Consider the following 26,353-nt stretch of genomic DNA (forward strand, 5'->3'; position numbering starts at 1 on the left):
AGGAAAATAGAGAGAGAGAGAGAGAGAGAGAGAGAGAGAGAGAGAACAGAATGGAAGAAAGTCGAGGAGGTCAGGCGGCGCCTGTGGATGGGTGCAGTCCCTTTCAGTCGATGAGGGCAGTGCGGTTATAGCCTCTGCTTTTTTCAGGTCGGTGCCGAAATCACCGACGGCGCATTGGAGCCTCCTAAATAGTGGCTGTTGCGTATATACTTCGTCGACCCCGAGTTTGGGAGCAGATCATCGACGTGCTCCTTTTCATTTCGCAGACTGTCGGGAAAAAAAAGAAAGAAAGAAAAAACATAAGGCGTGTAGTGTTGTGTGTCAGTTCTCGAAGTTTATTACTACGAGTGTGCTCTCTCTCTCTCGCTTCACTTCGCACCGTTCGCTTTTCTTTTTCTTAGCCTCGCTAGCTTGGCCACGCGGAGCTATAGCAGCCAACGTGGGATCTCTCAATATATTGAAGGCTGTGCTCAGTGGGGTTTTCTTGCCGTTACTTGCGAAGCTTCGACCGGCGTGTAGTTGGCGTTTGGGAAACTTCGACGGTGATTGAATTATTGAAGGCAACGTCCTAGCGTAACTTCTTACTATTTTTTTTTTTTTTTTCACCGTCGTTGGCTTCACGACTCTTCGCAGAGCGAAATAAAGTTGACGTGACGGGATCGTCGTGAATCTCGTTGCCCCGTCGACGCTTGTTCTTTACTGCGCGGCGCCCTGGCTTCTGTTTCGGGCACACGGCAGGCGGTGTGTTTGGAACGAGCTTTGGCGCGTCTTAGAAGCGTTCGCGCCTCGAAGGAAAAAAAAAAAAAGTATTGTACCGGTGTTAAACGCGCCGCGTTGGCGGCTGGCGCGCAAGTTCCGGGCGTCTGTGCTGGAATGTAATCGGTTCGCATTGTTGTGTGCGAGTGCCGCATGCTGAACGGGTGTCGTGCTCGACGTGAAATACGGCGACGAAGCTCGTAGCGCTGTGACCGATCGTTGTCGCCGCGAAAAGCGGCGTGACGGGACAATGGGCGCGCGACGAATGCGAATGACCTCCCGATTTCCTGATTATATACGGATGGTATGGCTGAGCCGAATGTATGGAATCCATATACAAACACTGGGACGCAAAAAAAAAAAAAAAGCTAGAATCAGTGCAGTAGAAAGGGAGCGCTCTATGTTTGTAGGAGATATGGCAAGGAATTTTCGCCGTCTAACTCTCTTCCCCTACTTGGTCTCCCTCCTCTTGCAGAGCGTCGCGAACTTGAATGCCTAAAATTTCTTCACGCGTTAATCAATTCTCCTCGCCTCTCCTCTCTAGATAACTATTTGACTCTTTCCAAACCCTCATCTACGAGGAGTCACCACGCTCTAAATATCTCAACCTTGTTTTGCCCGCACCGATTCCCTTAAACACGTTTTTTTTTTCCATCAACAATTGAAGTCTGGAATTCATTACCGGGCAACATCGTTCATTACCACTGAAACAATTCGCGCAAGCTTGTTTATAAATGTTTGTACGTTTGTTGTTCACCCCACTCCTACAATAGCCTCATTGAGGCTGCAGTGCGTATAAATAAATAAATAAATAAATAAATAAATAAATCAATCAAGAAAGAAAGAAAGAAGGAGAACGTTTCGTGGTCTTTGTATGCGTTGTGTGTGCATTCACGCATGTGCGCTTCCACGACGCACGCACGTCACCATAACTGAAGCACCCACCGCGAGGAGTCTGATCGATAAGCCAACGGAATGCGTTCCAGCCGCGTTTGCGATATTACGAGCCGCGTCAACGTGCAGCCTCAAAGAAGTGTGCGCGCGAACGACGTCGGATGTCGACACGCCGACGAAAAATTCCCCCCTGACATGCGATCCACGTAGTAACTGTTATATAAAGGCGCGTTTGAGTGGGCGAACAGGATCACTCTGAGAACTCGTGTATAGGTCGCATGCAGCGCCGCCCTGTCTGCTGCGCCCCTCCTGTCTAAAGAACGCGCGAGATCTTGCGACGGATCAATCTTCGAGCAGATCGAGTACGTACTCTTTTTTTTAGAACATCGGTATAAAGCACCGCGAGATGCGTTTGCTTGCGAAAAAAAAAAAAAAAGAACGTCGACGGCGAGGATCGTACATTCAGCTGCTGGCAGAGCACTAGGTGCCTGCCGGGTTTGATTGTCTGCTTCCCGCGCAGGCAGCATTCCGGTGTGGGCGCGATACGCCAAGATGGCCGTGCGCAGAGCTTTGCGTGCACGTTAAAGAACCCCCGTGGCTGATCGAAATTAATACGAAGTCTCCTCGGCAAGGACGTTTCTCGCTGTCTGTTGCGCTGCTCTGTGAGGTTGACTTAAAGGCCACTAATCAGAAAGACATGTTGGGGGGGGGGGGAAGAAGTGGTGGTTTCGCCCAAAAGTCCGAGCTTTGACAGCGATAGCAAAGTAGTGGACTATTATATACGACGTAAGATCCTTAGTTCTTTCGACTTGTAAGAAATTGCAGTGCGTATTTCCAAATGCTAGTAGCTACAGCGGGGCGTGGCACTTGCGGACACGACGGACGTTTGTGCGCATGCGCGAGTAAGAGCGGGTGCGAGAGAGGAAATGTGGGGACTTTGAAAATACGACTCTGCCTAGGTACTACGGAGGAGTTTCTTGGCGCGCGTGGTAGACGCTTGTCCCTAGGCGTGCCGGCAGAAGTCGCGGGGCGCGGTAGTGCTGAACTTACCAGCGCAAGTTGGCGGCTCGACGCAGTTATATATATTCTATCATGTTTTTACTAATGAAAACAACGTGTCATTATTTCGCATTATTGGCGACGCCTCCAGGACACCAAAGCGGCAACGCGGACATCAAAGCTAGAACCCGGACTGGTCCGTGGGTTGGGGCTCGCAGAGGCCTGCGCGTGCCAGAGGAGAAGTAATTTTTTATGCGGACACCCCCTGGCACGCTTCGGCCTCCGCGGCCCCAACCCACGGGCCGCCCTTCTTCCAGCTTTTATCCCCCCCGCTACATCTTGGGTGCTCCGGAGATCCTGCGCCGCCTGCTTTAATATAACCTCAGGTGCTCTCCTGAGGCCTCCGTTTGCCGGTTACATGTGCCCTTCTGGAGCAGTGCTTGTAAAAAATCCGATCTATCGTCGCGACGAAAAAAGCGACCCGCACTTATAAAACACCAGTCATAACATTGTCCCTTCAGACACAGCGATCACCAAGCGGCGTCCGTGCCCACTGCCTCACCGCGCGGGCAGCCAGCGCTGAGCGTATAAACCAACTCGACCGCACTCCGCAATGCCGGCATGTCTAGGGGACAAACGAATACAACGGGCTCTAAGAAACCTCCTCAGTAGTGCCTAGGCTGAGTCATATATTCAAGGAGTAAAAGCCCCCAGATTTTCTCTCTCGCGCCCGCTTTTACTCGCGCCTGCGCAAAAACGTTGAGCGCCGTCAAAAGCGCCACGCCCCGCTGTACCTACTAGCAATTGTAAAAACGCCTCCCGGTGCAATTTCAACTGCACCCGCGCCTCTAAGATTCACCATATCACGTGACCACATACGCTGGTCGCACTCCTCCGTGCCTTCTCGGCTTGCCCTCGCATGCTCGTCCTTTGCTCTGGCGTCCACGGCAGATCACGTGACTTCGAACGCGGCACGCGGGCGGCGTATGCGCGCGGCCACGCGGGTTCGGCGGACCACGCATGCGCAGTCGCACCCGGGTAAGCATGGCGGCGCCGACGCCGCAAACATGCCTCAACTTTTGGTACACTTGGTATCGCAACAAACAAACAAACAAGCAAACAAACAAAATATCTAAGTATAAGCGGATGAGCAAAACGAGAAAAAGGTGAAAGCAGGCGCCAACGTTTCGAGAAGTGGACTTGCCTTCTTCAAGGTGCCTTGACGAAGACAAGTCCACTTCTCGAAACGTTGGCTCCTGCTTTCACCTTGTTCTCGTTTTGCTCGTCGTCTTGAATTTCCATCTCCCGCCTTTCCCGTGTTTTCTCTTAAGTATAAGTGGGTTGTTTTCATGGTAGGGTGAACGAAAGAATAACGTATATTTCACGGAAGAATCACACTTCCTAACCGAACGTATAGCCTATTCCTATAGCCTAGCCTAACCACAACCAGTTCGTGGTCCTACAGTCGATCGGTGTGCACGAAAATGGTTGCCCAGACGCGTTCGGTGTTTCGCAACCACGTTCATTCAACGTCTGTGCGCACAAAATTGAGAAATTGTTCATACAAAACCCATGAGCCGAGAGATGAAAAAAAAAAAAAATTATCTCCGTGGCGGATGCTTTGGCAACTTCGTGGTCCGCGCATGCCTTTGGCTGAGAGTAATCTCGCGCGGCACCACGGGGATCGAGAAGCGCTGAGAACGGCGACGACGTTGCAGCGCTGTGCCGAGCGTACGAAGCGAGTGGTTTACGAGGCGAGTAACCGGCCTCCGTACGAAGCGCGCAATAATAGTTGGTTTCTTTTATGACCTCGTCGGCTCACGGTGTTCGTATGGGGCAACGACCTCCAGGCTCATAAGTGGAGGTCATTAAGGTTAGCGATGAAAAAAAAAAAAACTGCAGTAGGGCAGGATTGAGGCATTCGCCATGTTTCGTCATAAAGCGATGCTCTTAATGGCCGCGCGAGTCAACTACCTTTGTATGAACGGAATCTTATTTCCTCCTCATTCCTTTTTTGTTTTTCTCGTGGTGAAAATGACTCGAAATGTACTTCCAGGGCTGTGTGCTTCCAGCAGCCATACCGTCTCCCGTCGCAACATCGAACTGGGTTGTGGAAAAATTCGTTCTGCAGCATTCGAGGAGTTCGGGAAACTGTGCTAGGTTCTCAGACCTGACCTAATTTACGAGGAGATTTAGCGATCGTATTATGTCACGTATTGACGCCTGCGTCATGTTTGCGCTACACACACCTTTCTTTAATTTCTATATTCTTCTTCTAAAAAGTACTCGCATACTTTTTTTTTTAGTTGTAGTAAGTTTGCCACACACTTCTTGCTCGTAAAGTAGTCACACTTAGGAATTATGAAGGTTGGAAACCGTTTATAAGGTACCTAAATTTGATACTAAATTTGTCTCCAAATGCGGGACCTGGCATCGTCGACATTATTGTGACGTCACGACACGGAGCAATATTTGCTAACGTCGTGTAGCGTGCTAGGCCAGGTACAATGACGTTGCTCGGGCCTCCCATCGGAGGCCGTTGCTGCGACGCTATAGAAATCCGAAACCTTGCATTCGTTGGAGATTAACCAGAGGGCTATGGGCCGACTGGCTTTGGGGGCCCACGGTGCAAAACCACAAATGGAGCAGTGCAGGGGGCACATCGGTTGGAATTCTTTTGTAGTCAGAGAAGCGCCTCAGAGCAAAATTAGTTGTCAAGAAAGGCTAAGGAACATGGATGAAAATAAATGGCTGGCTAAAGTGCACATATATCTGTACCTCAGAAGCGTGGTCACACGTTGGAGATCAAGAAAGTTGGCGACCATACCTACAGGGTAATTGAAAGGGAAGATAGGCATCCAGTAGTCATTAATAAGGAAGTGGGAGAAACGGAGACGGTAAATTGAATCCGAAGGATGGGAAAAAAAAAAAGAAAACATGGAGATTTACGAAAACGGCAAGAAAGAAATCAAGAGCTAAAATCTGTAGGATAACGCAAAGGAGTGTGCCTTGCTATTTGAGGCCTGAGCTGGCGGCCTGAGGGCAAAAACATCATCATCATCATCATCATCATCATGGCTACGCCCACTGCAGGGCGAAGGCCTCTCCCATACCTCTCCAACTATCCCGGTCATGTACTAATTGTGGCCATGTCGTCCCTGCAAACTTCTTAATCTCATCCGCCCGCCTAACTTTCTGCCGCCCCCTGCTACGCTTCCCTTCCCTTGGAATCCAATCCGTAACCCTTAATGACCATCGGTTATCTTCCCGTCCTCATTACATAGCGGAGCAAATGTGTGCCGCAGGATGAGGCGTGTGTGTGCCTTAAAAAAAAAAAAACGCCCGCAAGCAGCTCGGTACGTCGTAATGGAATGCCAATGATATTCACTCGGCGAGACCCGTTGTGAGTGTCCACGTTCCAGCAACGTTGGCATTCGAAGTAGACGGAAGGATTAATTGGTCAGCAGTCCAGGCAAGTACGAGACATTAGTCTGGATTATTGGTGGAAGAAAAAAGGCAAGGAAGGAGCTGATGGGACCGGAGCCATTGCAAGTGTAGGTAATGTTGTGCTTTACAGTATAGTGACAGAGGTTTTAAATCCAAAATCTAAGATTGGGTTCAGGGAGTCGGAAGGCCAGATGACGATATACTATGTAGTAAAAGCTCTTTAGATCAAGCAATCTATGTGACTATTATTCCCCGCCCCGTTTTAAAGGAGGTGCAAACGAACATCATGAGCATTGCCTGCGTTGACTCTGGGCTCTTGCGTTCAAGGGCCCTGGGCCCTTGTGAGCCAGTATTGCTGCTTAATATGAATCGCGAACGGTAGCGACTTCTGGCTTTTTAAATCATCCATCACTTTGTGGAATGTTCTCTTGACCATGAATACATCATCGCATGAAACATCTTACTTGTAATACACACATATTTTAGCCTGTTTGCAGCCAACATTTGTTTATGTCCTTATACAGCCATGTTTCATCGACAGTCCATGCCACATTGGTGACTCGCTATCATAGTCTTAGCGCTGTTTGGCCATGTCTGGCAGTAAAATCAATCAATCAATCCAATCAATCAATCAATCAATGATGACGGTGGCAGTCGCTCCGATTGCAGGAACGCAGCGAGCCACTGTGTTCTGTGACGTGATGACGTACGCACCCAAATCCGGTATTCGCCAAGCTTCTCGTTCGTGAGTGCTCTTTGCCTTTTGCTACTCGCCTTTGCTAAATTATGTCTAAGATCCGGATTGGCTAGAGTTGGTTATTACGAGCAATTCTAGGGCATAAGAGCCTTTTTTTTTATTAACGAGGGCCCTGATTCGTTGTGACAAGAATTCTGGTAAATTATGTATCGCGCTCTGGCGCTTGCCACTATTCTTTTTCTGCAGTTCAGACCGCTGGGACCTTTGTTCACCGAAAAAATAGATAGATAGATAGATAGATAGATAGATAGATAGATAGATAGATAGATAGATAGATAGATAGATAGATAGATACAGACAGACAGACAGACAGACGACAGACAGACAGACAGACAGATAGATAGATAGATAGATAGATATAGATATAGATATAGATAGATAGATAGATAGATAGATAGATAGATAGATAGATAGATAGATAGATAGATAGATAGATAGATAGATAGATAGATAGATACAGACAGACAGACAGACAGACAGACAGACAGACGACAGCCAGACAGACAGACAGACAGACAGACAGACAGACAGACAGACAGACAGACAGATAGATAGATAGATAGATAGATAGATAGATAGATAGATAGATAGATAGATAGATAGATAGATAGATAGATAGATAGATAGATAGATAGATAGATAGATAGCGAGAGAGAGAGAGAGAGAGAGAGAGAGAGGAGTCCAACTACGAACGTTTTACAAACCGAATACAGGGCCTGAGCTATCGTCTCGTTCTGCGCATAGTTCACTGACCCCAATCCGCTGAACTGAGCATTTCGGATGAGAAGGAAAAGAGAAAGGAAAAGGAAGTTCTGTTTTCTGATCGCCGAGTCGTGTCCAGTTATAGACTTCAGTGGGTCCCTCATCCGCGCTATTATTAAGCGAGAGATGAGGGGAAGGAGGTGTGGGGGGGGGGTGCGTAAGATCTTGTCTAGAGTGACGGCTCGAACCACATGGAGGGCCCGCTAGACAGCGTCGGTACGACGCGCAGCTGTCGCCGTTGGAAACTCTCTGCAACGATAGTCGACCGCGGCTCTGAAGTCAACATTGTCTCAGCGCCGCTGGTCGCGCTTCAGGACCTTCCAGTTAACGGGACTGGCGGAGGAACGTGGTCAGGTGGGCCACTGCACGGAGCTTATTTTAGGCGTATTTCGGGGCGCCGAGTCGCCCGTCTTCCGGGCGCTCATGAAGCCCGGTCAGACGGGAAACTGCATGGAGCGTACGTCGGACGTATTTTGGGCGTCGCGTCGCCCGGCCTCGGCGCGTTAATATATTGCGCAATAATTGCCGCCGCGATGTATAGGCACGACCGAAATCTGTTTCGTGTAGTTACACCGAATGAAGGAGGTACTCCCAGGTGTATATGCATTCCGGCTAGGGCTTAAAATGCATTGAGGAGCAAGCACAGGGCGTCGTCGCGGCCAAAGTATGTCGGAAATGCACATATCTCACGTGGCTGCATGGGATCTGACGTTAGTGAAGAGAGCGAGAGAGAGAAATATGCTTCTGCGCACATATGTCTTTGCGAAAACAGCAGGGGAAAGGTATACAGCGATGCCTGCGTTGAAACATGTCTGATGCGGAGGCTCCTGCAGTCTCGTTCAGCTACGATTCAATTCAAGTAGTTTGTTTTAAGCAACTGCGCGTGGATTGTGTTTGTTACAGTTTGAGCCCCTGTGTGTTTTTGTCTGTGTATTGTGTGTGTGTGTTCTACACGAACTGCTATATGTAGTGTTCCCACATACCGCATGTTGCATATCGGTAATAAACACTTACCCAAATGCTTCTCGCGCTCTTAAAACCTCGGTAGGACTCCATTGTGCGCAGAGGTCTCATTCGGGTCTTCGGTTGTGGCCTGCGCTATAGGCTTGATAACTGTTCTTGCCCTTTGCAGTTCGAAATAAGTTGTAGTGCGCCGTCGTACATCTGAGGACAGGCGTCAACGTTGCTCGGAAGAAATGGACGTGGTAGTGCCATGTTCTACCATAGAGGCGGAACATGGCACCTATCTATACTGCGCAGAGGCCCCAGGCAGTGTCGCCAATTTTTTTCTTTCGTTTTGTACGAAGCAGCGAAATGTTATCGACAAATGTATAGCCACACATAAAACAAAAAAAGAAAAAAAAGTGTCGTTGATATGACCTCCTTGTGAAATTTGAGCGGAAGGCGGGGTCTGCCTATCTGTTCGAGCAGAAAAAAGAAGCCAGCATACATGTTTCCATTAGCGTTGGCGCTCTCGGCACGTGGGCGACACCCCCCCCCCCCCCCCCCCCCGCTCCCCTTATGCGAGTGAAAAAAAAAATACATAAATAAAATCGGGAGCATCGATGTCGCCGTCTGTTTGCCGGTTCTGTTTTCCGCCTTCACGGGTATGACGTACACTTGCACAGTGTCCCGCCAGGCAGACACCGTCGCAGGCACATATCTCCACTCTTCTTCCTGATTTTTCTTTCATTCTTTTTTGTTTTGTTTTTTTAGCCGGCGTCTAATTGCCTTTTCTTGTCGCGGAAAGTGCGCCGCGTCGAGTGATGTCGCCCCGGTCGCTCCGCCGTCGACTCCGTTCGTCTGGGTCACCTCACGGCGCGCAGACGACGGCGACAAGCTTATATGGGGCCGGCCGTTCGTTTTCTTCTTGCAGACGAGATGGTGGAGCTCGCGGAAGTGTGTGTGTGTGTGTGTGTGTGCACGTATAATAAGAAGAGCGTGAATGCATGCAACGACGTCTGTGAACGCCGGCCTCTCTCTCTCCTCGTGAGCGGCTGCAACGTTGCCGACCTGCCGGACCTCGCGGAACTGGTTTGCGAACGTAGGCCCGTTCGTTCGTCTGTTTGTGTCCGTCCGCGTTCTTCTGTTCCTGAGTCACGCTCGCTTCGCGCGCGCTGCGCTGGCAGACGACGACGTCGCCGACGCTCGTATAACTACTCTGTCGGCCGAGTATGTAGATGCGAGCCCCCTCGAGACGCATAGTTCGCCGTAGGACGCCGTCTGGCCGGGGGCATATTCGCGTCTCTTCTGGCGAGAGCCGGCAGCGGACTCGCGGTGTGCGAAAGCCCGAAATTTATTACGCGAGGTCGGGGAGTGGCCGCGTGTCCGTTTCTCGAGAACGGACGTAGTGGGAGGGGATGGAAATGCCAACTCTCTGTTCTACGGGGTCGATCACATTTCTGGCTCATACCCCTCCCCTTCTCCCAACGGTGGCTCATCGTTGGGGGGAGGGGTGTTACGCTGCTGAGATAGCACTAGGCGTTTCAATACAAGCCGGCCTTGGGGACGGACTGAGTGGAGCTCGTGTTTATAGTATTGTAGCCTATAAAGAAAGTGTATAGAAACTGGGAAACTGGTCACGTGTGCTAACTGTAACGACTGAGTGTTGAACATACCAAAGAGAGAGAAAAGAAATCTGCAGTTCACCTCTCTTCCTGGCTCTACGTCGAACTTCGTAAAGCTGCTCCCCTTGAAGGCTGTCGATCGGTCAGCAGGCAATCTATCGTTATCAGCTTATTCTGTGTCCACTGCAGGACGAAGGGCCTCCTCCTCCAGCGATTTCCCAAGTTACCCCTTCCCTGCGTCGACTGATTCCATCTCATATCTACAAATTCTGCTCGAGCAAAAATCTGTATACACATTGGACATTCGCGCACCGATTCTGAATATGCCAGTGTAGTTGGCTTTCCAATACTCGATGCGCATGGTGTCTATACCATTGCATTCTTCGGACGACAGCGCGGAAATGTAGTTTCATCGCACGCGTTTTCTCCTCCGTGGTGGCTTAACGCCCAGGTAAAAAAAAAGAAAAAAAAGAAGATGAAGAAAGATTGGGGCGTACTTCTTTTTCTGCAATGCGATCTCTCTCTCTCCAAATCTCGTCTGGCACGCGAGAAACGAGAGGAGCAGCCGTCGCAGCCAGCGCTCGATTCTGCATTCCCCGACGCCTCCTCACCCCCGCGACCACCAACGTCCCCGCGCGCTCAGTCAGTATGCGGAATTCGGATCTCCTCATGATACGTGCCGCATGCATTCCTCCGCGCGCTGTGTGTGTACAGCCAAGTGCTTCGCGTGCCACGCGCTCGAAGTTAATAACCGTGGCCACCTTCGTGATCCGCACAACTCCGTTGCCGTGTATATATATATACGGGCGATGTCGTCTACGCGTGCCCACAACGCTGTGGTATGGACCAGGAACTGTCACTACAGTAGATGAATTAGGAGAGAGCTTTACAAATAGCGTCGTCCCCAAGAGGCTTAAGCGCACGCAAGAGAAACTAAGACTCCACTAGGGATCTTTTTTGAAATGGGAACCCAAGTTAGAGGTCGCAAAGCACCGGGCTTACGAAAGAACGCAAAATACGAGGGCGAATCAGAAAGTGTTTGCCTCTATTTATTTTTATTTGAGCCAAGTTACGGCTGTAAGTGCGAAGTCAAGATATGCGTTCCCAGCGGTGGACCTTTCTTGGCCCGGCTTTACCTGCCGGTATAGCTTTGCGACATGGCGCGAACTGGGGACTGTCAGTTGTTGAGGGTGGCTGTTGTGCTTCACATGTCCACGGCGTACGAGCAACGAAGTGTGATTCGTTTTCTATGGAGCAAGGGAGGAACGCCCACCGATATCCGCAGGGAAATGCAGCCCACGTATGGGGAAAGGTGTCTCGCTTTGAGAAGTGTGAGGCGGTGGTGTTGTGAGTTCGCGAAAGACCGTGAAGACCGACGGTGGTTTCACAGTGAGCCAGATGAATTGTACCACAGGGGCATCTCAAGTTTAGTGCTGCGATCGGACAAATGTCTGAACCGGTGTTGGGACTATATGTGGAAAAATAGTGTAAGGTACGTAGAATAGTACGTATATGTGTAACTAACTGTATGTACCTAATTGGCTTATAAAAGATGGCGACAAAGAGTTTCTGATTCGCCCTTGTACACGCATGCAAACTAGTTTCGCTTTCTTGGGGATCCGCAAAGTCGCTCGGGGTGCATCGCGCCGCCCTTTGGGGCCCCCTATTTCTAAGATTCCCTAATAGTGCGTTGCAAAAATAACGCACCCAAATGTCTTAAATTTTGCGTATCCAAGCTCCACGCCCTGCTTGCGTTATTAGGTATGTGGCCCTTTTGCTTTCTTTTGTATACCTCTTTTTTTTTCATTCTTCTGTGAAGCCGGCGGTTCGAAAACGCGAATAATCCTAATCGAAATCCTAATTCGAAAATCCCTGTTAAGGCACAGGTCCGGGGGACTGAATTCACGAGGCTTTTCGTTGGTAAGTGCTATTTGCCTCTGCAGGCGGCCGGCCTTAGGTAACAATACGTGACGACTGGATGGCATCTTGTCTTACGACACTGTTCTAGCGGGCAAGTTCACGAGGTCGCACGTTCGACTCCCGGATCGCGGCGGCCGCATTCTGATGGAGGACGTTATTGAAGGGCCTTGGGTATGAAGTTGACCACGAAAGTTTGCGGGACGCTGGTTTCGCGAAATATGTAGGTTTATGTTCTGCTGGAGGGGCGAACGGCGCTTTTTTCTAATTTGGTGGATCGCGGTGCGGGGCGCACGCAGCGAAACTTTCGATTCGAGGTACGTGATCAGATTTCGCGGAACGAACTTCACTTTTTTCTTCGCAAATCCCGCGTCCCATAAACGTTTGTGGCCGACTGCGCATTAAGGAATCTCAGTTTGTAAAATAAAACGCATTATCGTAACCTTTCACTGCGGCGTCCCTCGCAGCGTTTGCGATTTTGTATGGCTTCGACTCATCCATCGATCAACCGAACAGTCAACCAATCGACGCATACTCAAACACAACCTAAGAATGCATGCATTGTCAAATACACCTCTGTCCATCTTTAGACATCTGTATAGATGTGCCGGCCAATTACGTTCATTCCTTTCCGTGACGTCGTGGAAGTCGAGGCGAAGTCCGTTAATTCGGTATCGGCGTCCTCTCGAGAGCTGTACTGAGTTCTTAGCTTGGCCACCCAGTATGTATAGTGGACGACGCGAGCCAAGCTTGACGCGCCAGCGAAGCTGGCGCGAAGTTTTTTGATTGATGCGCAACCCTATAGCGCGTCGCTCGAAAAAATCCGCCGACCGTGGGTTCTGAAACTCCTTTACCGTTTGGACGCTGCAAGCGGGTGTGGGCGTGCGTTAACTTTTTCTGCAAATAGATTCCGAACGTCGGAGAGCAGCTCGCTTGTTGTCCGTTCGCGATTTCTCAGCGGCGTCCCACCTCTTGCCAGCTCACTTTTCTTTCTTTCTTTCTTTCTTTCTTTCTTTCTTTCTTTCTGTCTTTCCTTCTTTCCAGGTGGCGCGCCCACGTCGCCGTTTATATCCACCATGTGTGCGCGCACGGGCGGGTTTTATTGTTTGTAAACAACGTCAGTTCTGAGAGAGAGAGAGAGAGAGAGAGAGAGAGAGTATACACATGACGAGAAAAAAGCGGGCCGCACATCGTCGTTGTCGTTGCGAGCAGTTCTTTGGTCGCCCACACGTCCCCGCATGCTGGGGAAGGGGGGCGGGCGGCGAGGGGGGACGACGACCTCCGTGGCCCCATTCTACGCGGCGTATAGGGGTGTGCGCTTTTCGTTATAAAGAGATAAACGAAACCTGCGCGTTTCGTTATAGCGTTGAAGAGAAACGTGCAGGTAGATTATACGCTTTCGCAATTGGAAACTAGGTAAGCTTTTCTTGCCCTAAGGCCGCCTTTAATAATCTTCCCGTGCTTGCCCCTTTCTAAAGCCAATGATTCCTGTAGGAATCGTATAATGTACTGCAGAAAATTAAGGGCTTCGAAAAAAAAAAAAAGAAAGAAAACGAACAACGAAACTGTCTTCAGAAATGTAAGTGTAAGCAATGCTACTTAAAAATTAAAAATTTCACCCGCCGTTGTTGTTTAGTGGCTGTGGTGTTGGGCTGCTGAGCACGAGGTCGCGGGATCGAATCCCGGCCACGGCGGCCGCATTCAGATGGGGGCGGAATGCGAAAACACCCGTGTACTTAGATTTTGGATGCACGTTAAGCAACCCCAGGTGGTCCAAATTTCCGGAGTCCTCCACTACGGTGGGCCCCATAATCAGATAGTGGTTCTGGCACGTAAAACCCCATGATCCTTTCAAAAATAAAAAATTTCGTTCAGTAGAATTGAAAACTAGGCTAGTTGGTATATATTCTACATCATATAGTAAACACCACTTACTACACGAAAAAAAAAAAAAAAGAAAAGTCAGAACAGTGCTCGTCATGGCTGTTACGGTTTCACTGTGTCGCGTAGATCGCTCAGTTTCTTTTTTTTTTCTTTTTTTGCAAGATGTACTGCTTACAAAATTTGCCGTCGTTGTGCTGCAAATATGTGCTATGATTGGCCATGATATTTCGCAAATGACCAGCCATGTGTCGCATCGCCTTTGAGGACATTACTCTGCAATATACTTGTGGAGCTTGCTGCCATTTGCATACAATATGCCCTGGGCGTCAGAAAAAATATCTTCGAATAATCTGTGACCGTATTTCACTCCATTATTATTGTGAATTGAAAAGTCTGAAGAACCGCGTGTTCTTTCCAACACGTCGAGCTGGGAGTTAATGAAAGAAGAAGAAGAAGAAAAAAATGAATTGGGTTTGTTGCTTAAAACTCCACTGGGGAATTATTCCGTGTTTCGCCCTGTAATTTGTCGTTAGGATGTACGCAAAGTGAAATTATCGCTTCAATAGAAAATTGAACCAGGAAGCAACCCTGAAGAGACGCGGAGGTAGGTGGCGATCCCACATTGAAGCATTAATTCGCTCTAGCTCTTGGTGACAACGTAGAATTTGGATTCATTGGCAGCTAGTCTAATACTGCGTCGGAGCTTGCTTCTGCGGCAGGCTAATATGCGCGTAGACGAATCACTCACAGAAGAGGCGTGGCGCACACTTCTGCGTCTTTAGCGACGACAAAAATATGAAGGAAGAAAGAAAGAGAAACGTTGGCTGTATAAATGTGCGAGCTCGTTCGTTGCTCGCTACAGAAGAACGGTTCACGATACGCGACGTGCGAAACCAGATGACTTTGCTGAAGAACCGGCAGTAACAGCGATTTGCCGAGCTCATATCGCTGCGGAGTCGATCAAGCCTCTTGGGCGCGCGCACGTGTGTGGCAAACGCTCCACCCGTTTCGCGCACCAAGAGCTCCGTTGCATGACGCCCATGTATTGACTCTGATTCGTGTTATAACTCACGTATCCCCGTCCAGCTTTCTTCGCGTTCTTCTCGTCTGTCGTGTCGTCAGAATTTCGCGCTCGTGCGCGGTTTATAGCAGGGTTCAGTGTTAAATATGACTACCGGATAGTGTATTCCGCAATCGATTACCGATGAGATAAGGCACGCGTAAATGTCCATATATATATATATATATATATATATATATATATATATATATATATTCGTAGACATGACGCATATCAGTATGCTTCTTCTCGTGAATTTTGAAGGGATACTTCAGGCGTATTGCGTTTGGGACCTAGCTTGTGTCACCTAGCCCTCTGAGAGACCTACTTGCCTGCTGTATCTGCATTATCTCGTAAGGTTACCAATGCCTGTGAATTTACAGCATTTCATTGACCGGTAAAGGGGCAACTTGAGATCGCAGGGAGAAGCCTTCGTCCTGCAGTGGACATAAAACAGGCTGATGATGATGATGATGAACCGCTTCAGTCAAACTTCGTTTGGAGATCGGTTCCGAAATGTGCGTCGGAGCTGCGCAATTTTTCTTCTTTTCCAACCATGTGCTTTAGTAGCATCCTGCTTATCTCCACCGCTAACGAATTAACGCTCCCGTCAGCTTTCGACCGCGTCCATTCTGTGACATGGACATTTTCTACGTCTCCGGCTGGATGGATGTATCGGCATTCCATTACAATGTATACGAACCTCGGTGCTCATAGGCGCCACCTGTGTGGTTTAGCGAGAGGTGTGCCTTCCAGACGCGGTTTGTTGTTGCGCTGCGCGTAGCGAAAGATGCCGGTTATATTGACGAGCAGCGAAGATTGAGAGGAGGACCGAGGTTCGATTGGAGCTCCGACGAGGAGATTGCGTGCGTCTCGCTCGGAATGGAGGGCTCGTACGTCAACAGACGCGCTCCTCCTGCACGGACACACACACGCGCAAATATGCACGCGGGTTCTTCGAGAAACGGGGGGGTCGAAGGCCGTTGTTCTGTGCTCGTCGGACTGCATTCCGTCCGTTTCTCGCTCAACTGCAGCGGCGGCAGCTACCGCTGCTGTTCCTGCCACATCATCGTCTTTCTCGCCTTTCGGGACACGCACGCACGCACACACAAACACGCTACACAAAACAGCGAAGAACCGGCGCTGGGAGACGAGGCTCGGTTGTTTCGCTTCATGGAAAACAGGGAGACGGGCCCTCGAGAGGGGAGGCTTTAGGTGTTTTCTGTGCGCGCGTGAACGGCATAGCCGATGGTGACTGCGAGGGCTGCTCGCGCGGTATTAAACCCCGCCGCGCGGCATGTGCCGCTCGCGCTCGCTGATGTGTGAAACGGGGCACGCTCGATCAAACGGGCGTGGGCGGCGTCCATCGTTGTCATAGCCGTCGTCGTCATCATCACCCCTTCGGCGTTGGTGGTGACCTTCCCCGACACTCTCTTTTCTATACACACACTCTCCTCGTCTCTCCTCTCGCGCGCTGCCAGCGACAGGAATTCTGCTACCACGCACCACGTACCACACCACCGTCGTGTGTGCGAGGTAGCGATGAAAAATGGGGCTGGCGAGAGAGAGAGAAGGAACGGCTGCCGCCGGCGTCGAGATGGGAGGGAAAGAGGGAGGGCGATGCCGTAAGCGATGGAAGGATGCACAAGCAAACGGAAACGGGGCCGCGGCGTCAGGCCGGCTGGCGGGGCGAGCGCGCGGCGGCGTCGCCGGCGTAGCGGGCGAGGAGGCGGCTCTACGGCGAAGAGAGGGCGGCTTCGGCGGCGCCGGAGGCAGAAGGCCCCCGCTGTGTGCTGTCGTGGTCGCCGCTGCTGCCGCGGCCGTCGTCATACGTCGGTTGTGGTGGTGGTGTGTTCGCACAGCGCAGCGGCGGACACTGGACCGGCTGCCGCCATGGGAGGACTACGCGGGCGGCGGTGCCGGCAGGCCGCCGTACGCGAGCGCACGGGGCGCCGCCGCCGCTCCGCCGCCTCCTTCCTATCCGGCGAGACAGCTGATGATGCAGCAGCAGCAGCAGCAGCAGCACCAACAACAACAACACCACCACCTCCATCAGCACCATCAGCAACACCAGCAGCAGCACCGTTACGGGTCTCAGCACACTGGAGTCACCACGGGAGGCTACGAACCGACGCTGCTCAGCTTGCTCACGTGTACGTAGAAGTGCTTTCCCCGTGTCGCTGCATATATGCCGATGCCCTCTAATAAGCGCTGTGCGCGTGGTATTGCTGCTGCGGCTGCCGCGGCGGCATCAGCAGCTGGCGTGTGGTTTCTACCGCGCGTGTCTGCGGCGGCGCTTCGACGTCGTCCCTAGCGCAGCAAGCAAGCACGTGCCTCGAGCCGCGCTTCACATCTTGTGCCGATCGTACGGAGCGCGCGGAGCGCTCCTTCGCTCTCCGACGTCGACGCGGCTCGTGAGCATTCGAAGCTCGCGCGGGCGGCGACTGTATCACGCGCGCGTGCGCGCTCGAGCTTGGTGGTTTAGAGCGGAGATGCGCGCGGTATGTGTGTGGTCGGAACTCGGCCGATTCGGCGGCGGCGGTGCTTTTGGCATCGTCTGCTTTGCCGGTCGTCTGCTGCGCCACCTGTGTTTGTCGTGTTTGTCGTCTGTATGTGGCTGATCTACTGCAATTCTAATGTGAAACCGAAACTATGTTTTAACGGAATCTTCGTTCTTAGCGCTCAGACGACGGGGTTCGATTTTGTCGCAGGAATTGACGCTATCTTTTCTTTCTGCCCAAGCTAAGTGGAGAAGAGTGGTGGCAGGTGGTGGTCGTTTGCTTTCGATGCCGCCGTGTCGCGTTTCGCTTTGAAAGCGGATGTTTGCGCGTGATGCCCGCGATCGATTCCAGATTTGATTTTAATTAACGAATACAGCGGAGAGAAGTATGGGCAGTAACCGACAACGTAAACTTGTGTACTTGCGCTTGAAACATCTAAATCGGTCTAAAAGAGCGAAATACTTCTCTTTCTGATGTGCAAGGCCTCGAAGGTGGCTTCGTGCGATTCACCGTGCAAGGTCGTACGCAGGCGCATGGTCGTTCCACGCTTAGATTGAGGACAGCATTTCTCTTGGTGAATGCGAACGGGAAACTTTCGAGGACGGATCTGTTTACCTACGGACACCTACCTGCCTGCGTCAAAAAGCCTTCGTCAACCGTCGTCAACACTTCGAGAGGTTGGAGTCGAGGTGTTGGCGTCGAAGTCCTTCAGTCGTCGTCACTGAGGAAGGAAGGTGCAAGTGGTATAAGCGTTCGGGTGTCGTTTACGCCATTGCGTTTCCTGAAGAAAAGAGAAAAATACTTGCGTGAACTCCGGCACTGAACTCCGGCATAGCTATGGATTGGCATCGTGAATGTGGCACCCGGCTTTGCCTAATGTTCGTGCTTACGAGTTCTGACGTTCTCGTAGTGTTGGTATTATTGCGATAGCAGTTACGGGGACACTCCCGGCGAATTTTTGCTGTCGGTGTCGCCGTCGCTGTGACGTTCCGTATGAAGGCCAAGTGCGATAAGATGTAACGCTTTATCTTTCAAAGTTTCCAAGAAATATTGTTCTAAGCGCACGAGGACAATGCATCTTTGCGCAAACGCATGCTCGTAGGGGATTGTTGCAGTTATAACGCAATAAGTTTTGTTGAAAAAGAAGTGATCAATTTCAGAGGTCCGCAATTCCGCTTGAAATCTGAAGGATTAAGTCGAGACAAATTCGCGTACCCCAACGAGGGTGTAATCGAATGCGTATTGTGCCTGAACCGCCGTACCTTGTAGCTGCCGTAGAAGCGAGCGTCAGGATTTTCTGTAGTTATAACTTCTTTGTTGGGAACTCAGGCAGCCTGCACTGCATCGCGCTGACGTCACAGAGGGGGGAAAAGAAAAGAACTATCGCCGCTGGGCCGGTGAGCTACAGGTTCGCGGAAAGTTGTGCTCGCGGTCGCACTGCCCGTCCGTTGGCGGCGCTCGGCATAAATCCTCCCCGCCCCGCCACCGCACACCTGTCGTCCTCGTTTTGCGCTTGCTCAGCGCGCCCGTACGCCGCTATCTATCTACGTGCTTGCACAGTCGTTAACGGAGCGGGATGCAAGCCACTCCGCGTGCACGCGCTTCTCCTGCCGGATGCACACTCCTGGGAATCGGCCCGCATTTTTTATTCGCCCGCTCGCGTTGTTCTCCTGTCTTCTTGCAATACGCGGTGTACGACAGAATAGCGCTTGCCGGCGGTCGGTCGGTCGTGTCGGTACATTGGAGGAGATATCTGGAGCGAGTTCCGCACCGTTGCACACACTCTCCCTTGCGCGGCTTTATGTCGACGCCGAATGCACCGCCGATGTTGTAGCAGCTTGGTTGGTGCGTGTATAGTCCGATGCTTCTTTAGATAGACCCTCCAGGGAGTACGCGGGAAAAAGAAAATCGCATTTAGCCTTTTTTTTTAGAGGGTTACTAAATTCAGAGGCCTATAGGTGCCGAGACCACGATCTGACTGCTAGGGCAGGCCGTAGTGGGGGACTCCGGATTAATTTTGACCGCGTCGGCATGTACCCGATGCGCGGTATACACGCGCGCGCGTTTGTTTTGCATTCCGCTCGCTTCGAAAGGCGGCCGCCGAACCATCGACCTCGTGGTCGCCAGTGCGACGCCACAGCCGTCAGAGCTACCGTGACCGGTGGTGATTTTTTTCTATTTTTTGTGTGGGGGGGAGGGGGGGTGGCGAACGCAGAACTGTTAGAAGCGTATGCAAAAGATCTTGTCTCCTGTGATCTTGTCTCCTGTTAAGGAGACAAGATAAACCTCAAATGGTGTAAATTTCGACCATTTTATTTCTTTCGTTGTTCCTTAATTTTTTAGAGCGTGCTTCTTTATAGATATTATTTTTGCGTCCCTGTCTTCTTCACCTTTTTCTTCTTTATTCCAACGGGTCCGTCGTTAACTTTGGTCGGAGAGATGCAATAGCCGGAAAGAGCGACTCATTTTCATAATAGGTTAACCACAACGTGCTAATAATTACCATTTTTTCTTCCGTCTCCTGACAGGTATGAATAGCGAAGTAGCCTTCGCAGTTAGCGGGTCCGGGATGTTCCTTCTATGCATGCGCGTTTGGGCAGCGGTTGGGGCGATGGAATGAAATTGGCGTTCGCATGCGCGTGCCAAAATGTGCTGTTGTAAAATGTGCTGTTGTAATTCGCCGTGTTTATGAAACACACAACTTCCGCGACGGAGGCCGAGTCCTTACCTGTATTTCCTCGATTATAAGTAACCCACGGGCCCGTCCGTCTTTTTTTTTTTTTTTTTTTTACTGCCACTTCTACTATCGTTAAAAGAAAGTAGTTTATTGAGTACCGCAGGCGCTTCGAGAAATGGCGGTGGCATAATTAATAGCCAGACTGCGAACGGGCGTATGAAACGCATGCTGCAAATTAACTACCTTTCCCTATCTGTAGTTAGCTCATGTGCACGGTTTTGGTTTTCTTGCGTTTCTTTTTCTCTTCTTTTTCTTGCCTACGCCTTCCTTTAATAATTAACTCTTTTTCCGCCATATAAGTGCAGATAGATGTCGACATCGTCTTTCCCGGGTCCATAATGGTTCATATATTATTATGGTGTCCATTTAGTATTCGCAAAAGAAGTTTGTTTCTCTGAGAAAAGTGAATATATTATAGAGAAGAAAAAAAAAAAAAGAAACACGCATGGAGAGTGTATATGAAAACACTTGAATATAAGCATATCAACATTCGGCATATAGAAACGGAGAAGGTACGAGATAGTCAACAAGTCGCTTCCGCAATTACCCGTCTATATATATGATATGCAATCTTCGTTTGAGATAGAGAGCTACATTGCCACTTTTGCGCGCGTGTTAAGCTATTTGTGATCATTATCAGGGTTGCATTTTCGGCTTCCTGCGCGCGAATTAGACCAGCCGGATTGACGCCATGCAGGTTGCATGGCTGTCCCGAAGAGATCAAATATGCGTGTGAAAATACAAAATTAAAAAAATAATAAAGGGAGGGGGGAGAGGCCTTTGGCCTTCGTAATTACGACATTACGTTGCGAATATGTACGGATTCATGACAAAGAGTGTACGAACAGGGTTTGGGACATGATTAAAAAATCAACTGCAGGGAAAGGTGGTGATGCCTCCGGTAACCACCACTCGCATCGTTGTATATACAGCTGTCTTGGACCTACATTGTTTTACGCGATTTTATTTCGCAGCGCCCGCCCCGGTGGCTTAGCGGCTATGGCACGAGGTCGCGGGGTCGAATTCCGGTCGTGGCGCGCCCGCATTTCTGTGGGGGGCAAAATGAAAAGCTCCCGTGTTCTGTGCATTGCGGGCACGTTAAAGATCCCCCGGCGATCAAAATTCATCCGGGGTCTCCCACTTCGGCGCGCCTCATAACCGAATCGTGGTTTTGGCACGTAAAACGCCAGATTTCAAATATTTATAAGTGTTTGCCGAAGCGTTGCTGGATAAGTCGTGTGTTATGAATCTGCTGACAGGGCTGCGGAGACCATGCGTGTAAGAAGGCGTCGGGTTTCTCTTGAGTGCCGTGTCCGGGAACTTGCGAAACGTTGTTTTCTGGTAGTGTTTACAGCGCGTGCGCGCAACGCCGCGGAAGCAGCAGCTCCCGACTACACGCATGTGGCTCGCTGCGGTGCGCTCATACTGACGTCGTAGTTGACGTCAGCCAAACTGCTGAAGGAAATATGCAGTGAAACACGCGTAGGTAGGTCCATGAGGTACAGACACGTGGAGCCGGAGCGAACTTCCTGTTCATTCGTCTGCTCCTCCCGTCTGTTCGTTCGTCTGTTTCCGTTGCCTGCACGTATATACGTCTGTACATACGTCTGTTTCTCGCGTCTGTACACCAGCCTGCGCTTTCGTTCGTCCTTAATTGTCTGCGTTGCGCGCTATCTTTAATTTTTAATTTCATTTTCAGTTTTCTTGTCCAGCTTATATACAGGACCGGGCGCAGAACTTAAGAGGCTTACAACCTGACAAATGCATATGCTCCTACCTTTTGCGAGTGTAGAACGAGCTGCCGCTAACAAGATTTGTTGACCAAACCTTCTTGAGTTGTCGTAAATTGAAAGCCGTGTCTGTATCTGTGTCTCAAAGGCCGCTTGCATACAGGGCGTTTGACGTAACTTGTGCAAAGGATTAAAGAAGAAAAAGTTAGCCGCGTAGTTGAATTAAACGAGCGTCACATGGTTTGCCGCCTTGTGCCTGCAATACGCTGAAAGCGCTGCAATACGATAGCGCACGACCGCGGTCACGTGGTTTTATTTCATATTTCGCGGACTTGCTTTAAACGCCGAAAAAGAAAAATCGCCATGCAGGATGTACGTTGCCACAAAAAATTGGATCAGTCGTTGCTGAACCCCCTCTACAACGCACCGAAACGCACTTGGCCCTATAAAGTGAACATAAAAAAAACATAATTCATCTTAGTTAATAAACTAATTAAGTGGTATATAAAAATATTACTCTATGGAGCGTCACGTGACGGCAAACTAAGTGCGTTGGTTTCATTCAGCTGCGCGCTAACCACTTTTTTAAAATCCTTGGAACAAGTTACATGAAACACCCTGTATACATCGTCTCCGTAGTGCAACGTGTGCGGTAGCTGTACACGGGCAGTTGCTGCTTGGAATATTTTATTTGTCAGCATTTTTCGGAGCCTTAGACCCCCTCCTGGATAGCCAGAATTCCTTCTCTTGCGTAACTGATCCGCGCGCGATTGGCCGTCACCGCGGAATCGTGACGTTATCGCGCCGATCGATATGGTGAACGGCGATGTCTATACAGCACAGAACGCCGGCTATTGAGAAAAAGAATTCGGTGTTATTGCGGGAGAGTATTGCTCATTGATTTGATCGGCGGTGTTTCACGTCCAAAAATACAGCGGCTACGGTATACATAGAGGAGGACCCCCATATTAGCTTTGACTACCTATAGCCCTTCCTGTTTGCGCACCCGGAGCACTGCACACCGGCGGTGTTGATCCCGCCCCGCCCCCCTGCCCCCCCCTCCTTTAGGAATGCATGTTGGGAATCGAACCAGCGACCTCGTGCTCGGCACCAGAACGCATTGGTCACTGAGTCGTGCCAGTTGGACTTCTAATATGCGTGCGTTGTGTACGCTCCGAGTATTTAGCGTATTAGTTAGAGCTCACCAGATGGACGTCTCAAGTGTGTAACGTTCACTTTCTCGAGAAAGTGCTCCGTAGTGTCGATTAGTCGAGCTCAAGCAGACCGAACATCGTGTGCTGGGTTTTGTCGGGTTATACACGTTATACAGTGGTGGCATCACAGTGGTGACTTGCACCTTGTCTATAGATGTCGTTGGTTTGTTGGAACCCTTAAATTGGCGTGCTTTTCGTTTATTTACTTACTTCAATAAGCAAGCTAGGGAGGCTACTCTCGTAATCATTCATTTGCCAAACTCTCCCATATTGCTCGATGCCACCAGGAGCCGAGAGCGAGAGAGAGGCCGTCGAAAAGTGCGCAAGATGGCTGCGTGCGGCGGTGTACGGGCGTCGTCAGTAATTTATGCGAGCTTTTTTTTCCCCCGTCCTTAACCGGCGAGGCCGAGTACGGGCACTGAATCCGTGACGCGAATGCCGCCGCAAGAGCGAGGGAAACCGTTCATCTGGCAGATTGCTCATTACCATGAACGAGAGGACTCCTCCAGCGGGGGGGTTGTTCATCCCATTGTGCAATTCGGCGAGAGCTAATATACCGAGAGAGCCAAGGAGGGAAGCGCCAACAGTAACTATCTGTATTGCTTATGACTTTCTCCCTCCGCCCCCCCCTCTTCTTACGAGGTCACGTGACAAACACGGCAGGCAGTCGGGGACGTTTGCGAAACTGACGCCCAGTTTCGGAGAAGGCCTGTAGCTGTGTACTGTATCGACTTGGCGGACGCGCAAGTTAATTAGTAAATCGTCGCCGGCGGGCTAATAACGTACATTTAAGGAGACGGAACACTGTATCTGTATAGCTTCGACTTATGGAGGCTTATGCGCTCTATATGCTCAGGTGGGCCACGTTCGGCGGGACTTCCGCCGCTACGCTTCATCAGACGTCAGAGCGACGCTGCTTAGGTGGATCGAGTTAGGAGGTGGGCAGTCTGTATGTGAAGCCCCTAAATAAGATTGACCTCGTATATGTATATACTGCGTCGACAATGAACCTTGCGCGCGCGAGGTGCCGACCCTATACGCATGTCAGCCCAAGGCGCGTCTCGAGCTCAGTGGATCCTATATTCAGGGTGTCCCAGCTAACTTTAGCCAGAGTTTAAAATATATGAGACGACGCGATCAAATGCATGTTTCTGACTATTGTATGGAGCGGGTCACACTTTTTGTTGTATTCTGCTTAACTGCATAATTAGCCAAGATTAGCCGAGACGCTGTCTTGGTATACTCAGCCTCTGGCGTTAGCCGATCGCTTTGGAAGGTAGTGCTGAAAGGTGGTGAAAGGTAGTGCCGACACGACATTTTCGGTGCGTTAAGTGGAGGCACGAACCCTCTTAGGTCCGGCGGAAAAGCCCAGCAATCGTCTGAGCGCCCTGACTAACTTGCGGTGGCGCTTGATTATGCGAACTTTAGGGCCCGCGTATTCGCAAAAAGTCGCTTACGTACCGAATCGTGCGTAAGAGCAAAGAAAAAAAAGTCCGGCCAATCTTGATTCTGGACTTATTATTAGCGAAGGTGTCTACCTATAGTCAATGTGAAAGAACACTCGTACGAACGAAAGGCCTTGCGAATTGGGTGCCAGTTTCGCTCATGACGCACAGACTTGCTTCGATCCGGCGGTTGCTGCGGTTTCTCCATGCACGCCACAACGAGGCAAGCATAATTCGTATTTGGTGTTAAGTAAGCAATGTCGTCATGCCTATATATATATATATATATATATATATATATATATATATATATATATATATATATATATAGCCTTACTGGCACACTACGCCCGCAACTTTCGTTCCGTGCCATGACGCCACTATGATGCTTATGGCGCTAGGTGCTGCATTCCGAAACCAACTTTAGCATAACGTTAAAATATGTTCCAAGTGTTTCCAAACCTACATATGTAACCTGCTAAGTGTATTTGTTTTACGTGCTAAAAGCGTGCGGTAGAGATTCTACAGCTTTTGAAAATAAGTCAGTTCTGCTTTAAAAAGAAAGAAAGAAAGAAAGAGAGAAAGAAAGAAAGGTCGTGTGCGCGGCGAACCTTTGGGAAAGAAACTCGAGCTGAGTTGTGCTTTCCGCGTGTTTTTTATGCGCTTTGGAATGCATGCTTATATAAGAAGCGAGTTTCTTTATACCGGTACAGTGCAAGCGAGGCTTCTGTATGCGTTTACAAACATGCGAAGCAACACAAAACACGCCGAAGGGAAGAAATGCAAGCGCACCACACAGGCGTTGCGTGACGGACAATACGTTCTCTTAAGGCGCGCACTATTTGCAGCACTCGAGCTAATTGGCTGACTGGGGCCCGTGCCGTTCAATAGCGCTCCCCTTTTTAGCATGCCGTTCGACGCGACTTGTCGGAGAAAAATAAGGAAAAAGAAAGAAAGAAAGCGAGGAAGGAAGAAAGTTTGCGCACTACACACGCAAGGGGTGGTTTCTCTCTCTCTCTCTCTCTCTGCCTTCTGGACCTGACTGCTGCGGCATATGTGTCCCTCTGACACGCGCGCGAGCGCTTGTGTGTGTGTGTGTGTGTGTGTGTGTGTGTGTGTGTGTGTGTGTGTGTGTGTGTGTGTGTCCGTCCTGCGTGCGGCGCAGTCTTCTAGTGGCATGACGGCGTTGCCGCGAAAGCTGGAATTCCTGTCTGCTGCTGCTGACCCGTTTGGTCGGTTTCCCAACTTCTCGGTCCCTGTTGGTCTCGCTCCTCCTCCTCCTGCACCTCCTTTCCTCCCCGCGATTCCGCGCCTTAATCGATGGCGACGTATACGTGGCGTGGGTGTGTGTGTGTCTGTGCGAGTTCGGCATCCCAGTGTATATAAGCGGGCACGCGCGCGTGCGAGCCCGTGTGTGTGTGTGTGTATGTGTGTGTATGCGGGGGGGGGAGGGGGAGTGGGAGGGAAGGGGTTCCCACAATTGTTGGGCCAAGTGTTGGTGCGGGCGCACCGGGTTCGTGCGTCCGTGACCGCCCCGACGGCCGGTCGTTTTGTTCGCGTTTCGATCCACGCGCTTCCAGTCTGCCGTTGTACCTGCGTTTGTGTTTTTCGGTTGCGTCTCTCCTTGAGCCGCACGGGCGGTTAGTATATATATATATATATACCAATAAAAAGACAGCTGAT

General features: G+C 50.3%; 1 protein-coding gene across 5 annotated transcripts in view; it reads left to right on the plus strand.

Moving 5' to 3' along the window:
* Nucleotides 1-26,353, plus strand: part of LOC126516484 (mediator of RNA polymerase II transcription subunit 15-like) — a 136,923-nt gene that overhangs the window by 46,235 nt on the left and 64,335 nt on the right. For 3 of the 5 annotated variants that reach the window (XM_055064104.1, XM_050166612.1, XM_055064106.2), the window contains exon 1: nucleotides 16,578-17,196. The exons of the other annotated variants lie outside the window; for them this stretch is intronic. In XM_055064104.1, coding sequence (XP_054920079.1) covers nucleotides 16,593-17,196 — 604 coding nt within the window. In that variant the 5' untranslated portion in view covers nucleotides 16,578-16,592. Of the gene's footprint in view, nucleotides 1-16,577; nucleotides 17,197-26,353 lie in introns of those variants that run through there. 5 annotated transcript variants of the gene reach the window in all.

This window comes from Dermacentor andersoni, chromosome 3 (assembly GCF_023375885.2).
Source record: "Dermacentor andersoni chromosome 3, qqDerAnde1_hic_scaffold, whole genome shotgun sequence".
NCBI lineage: Eukaryota > Metazoa > Arthropoda > Arachnida > Ixodida > Ixodidae > Dermacentor > Dermacentor andersoni.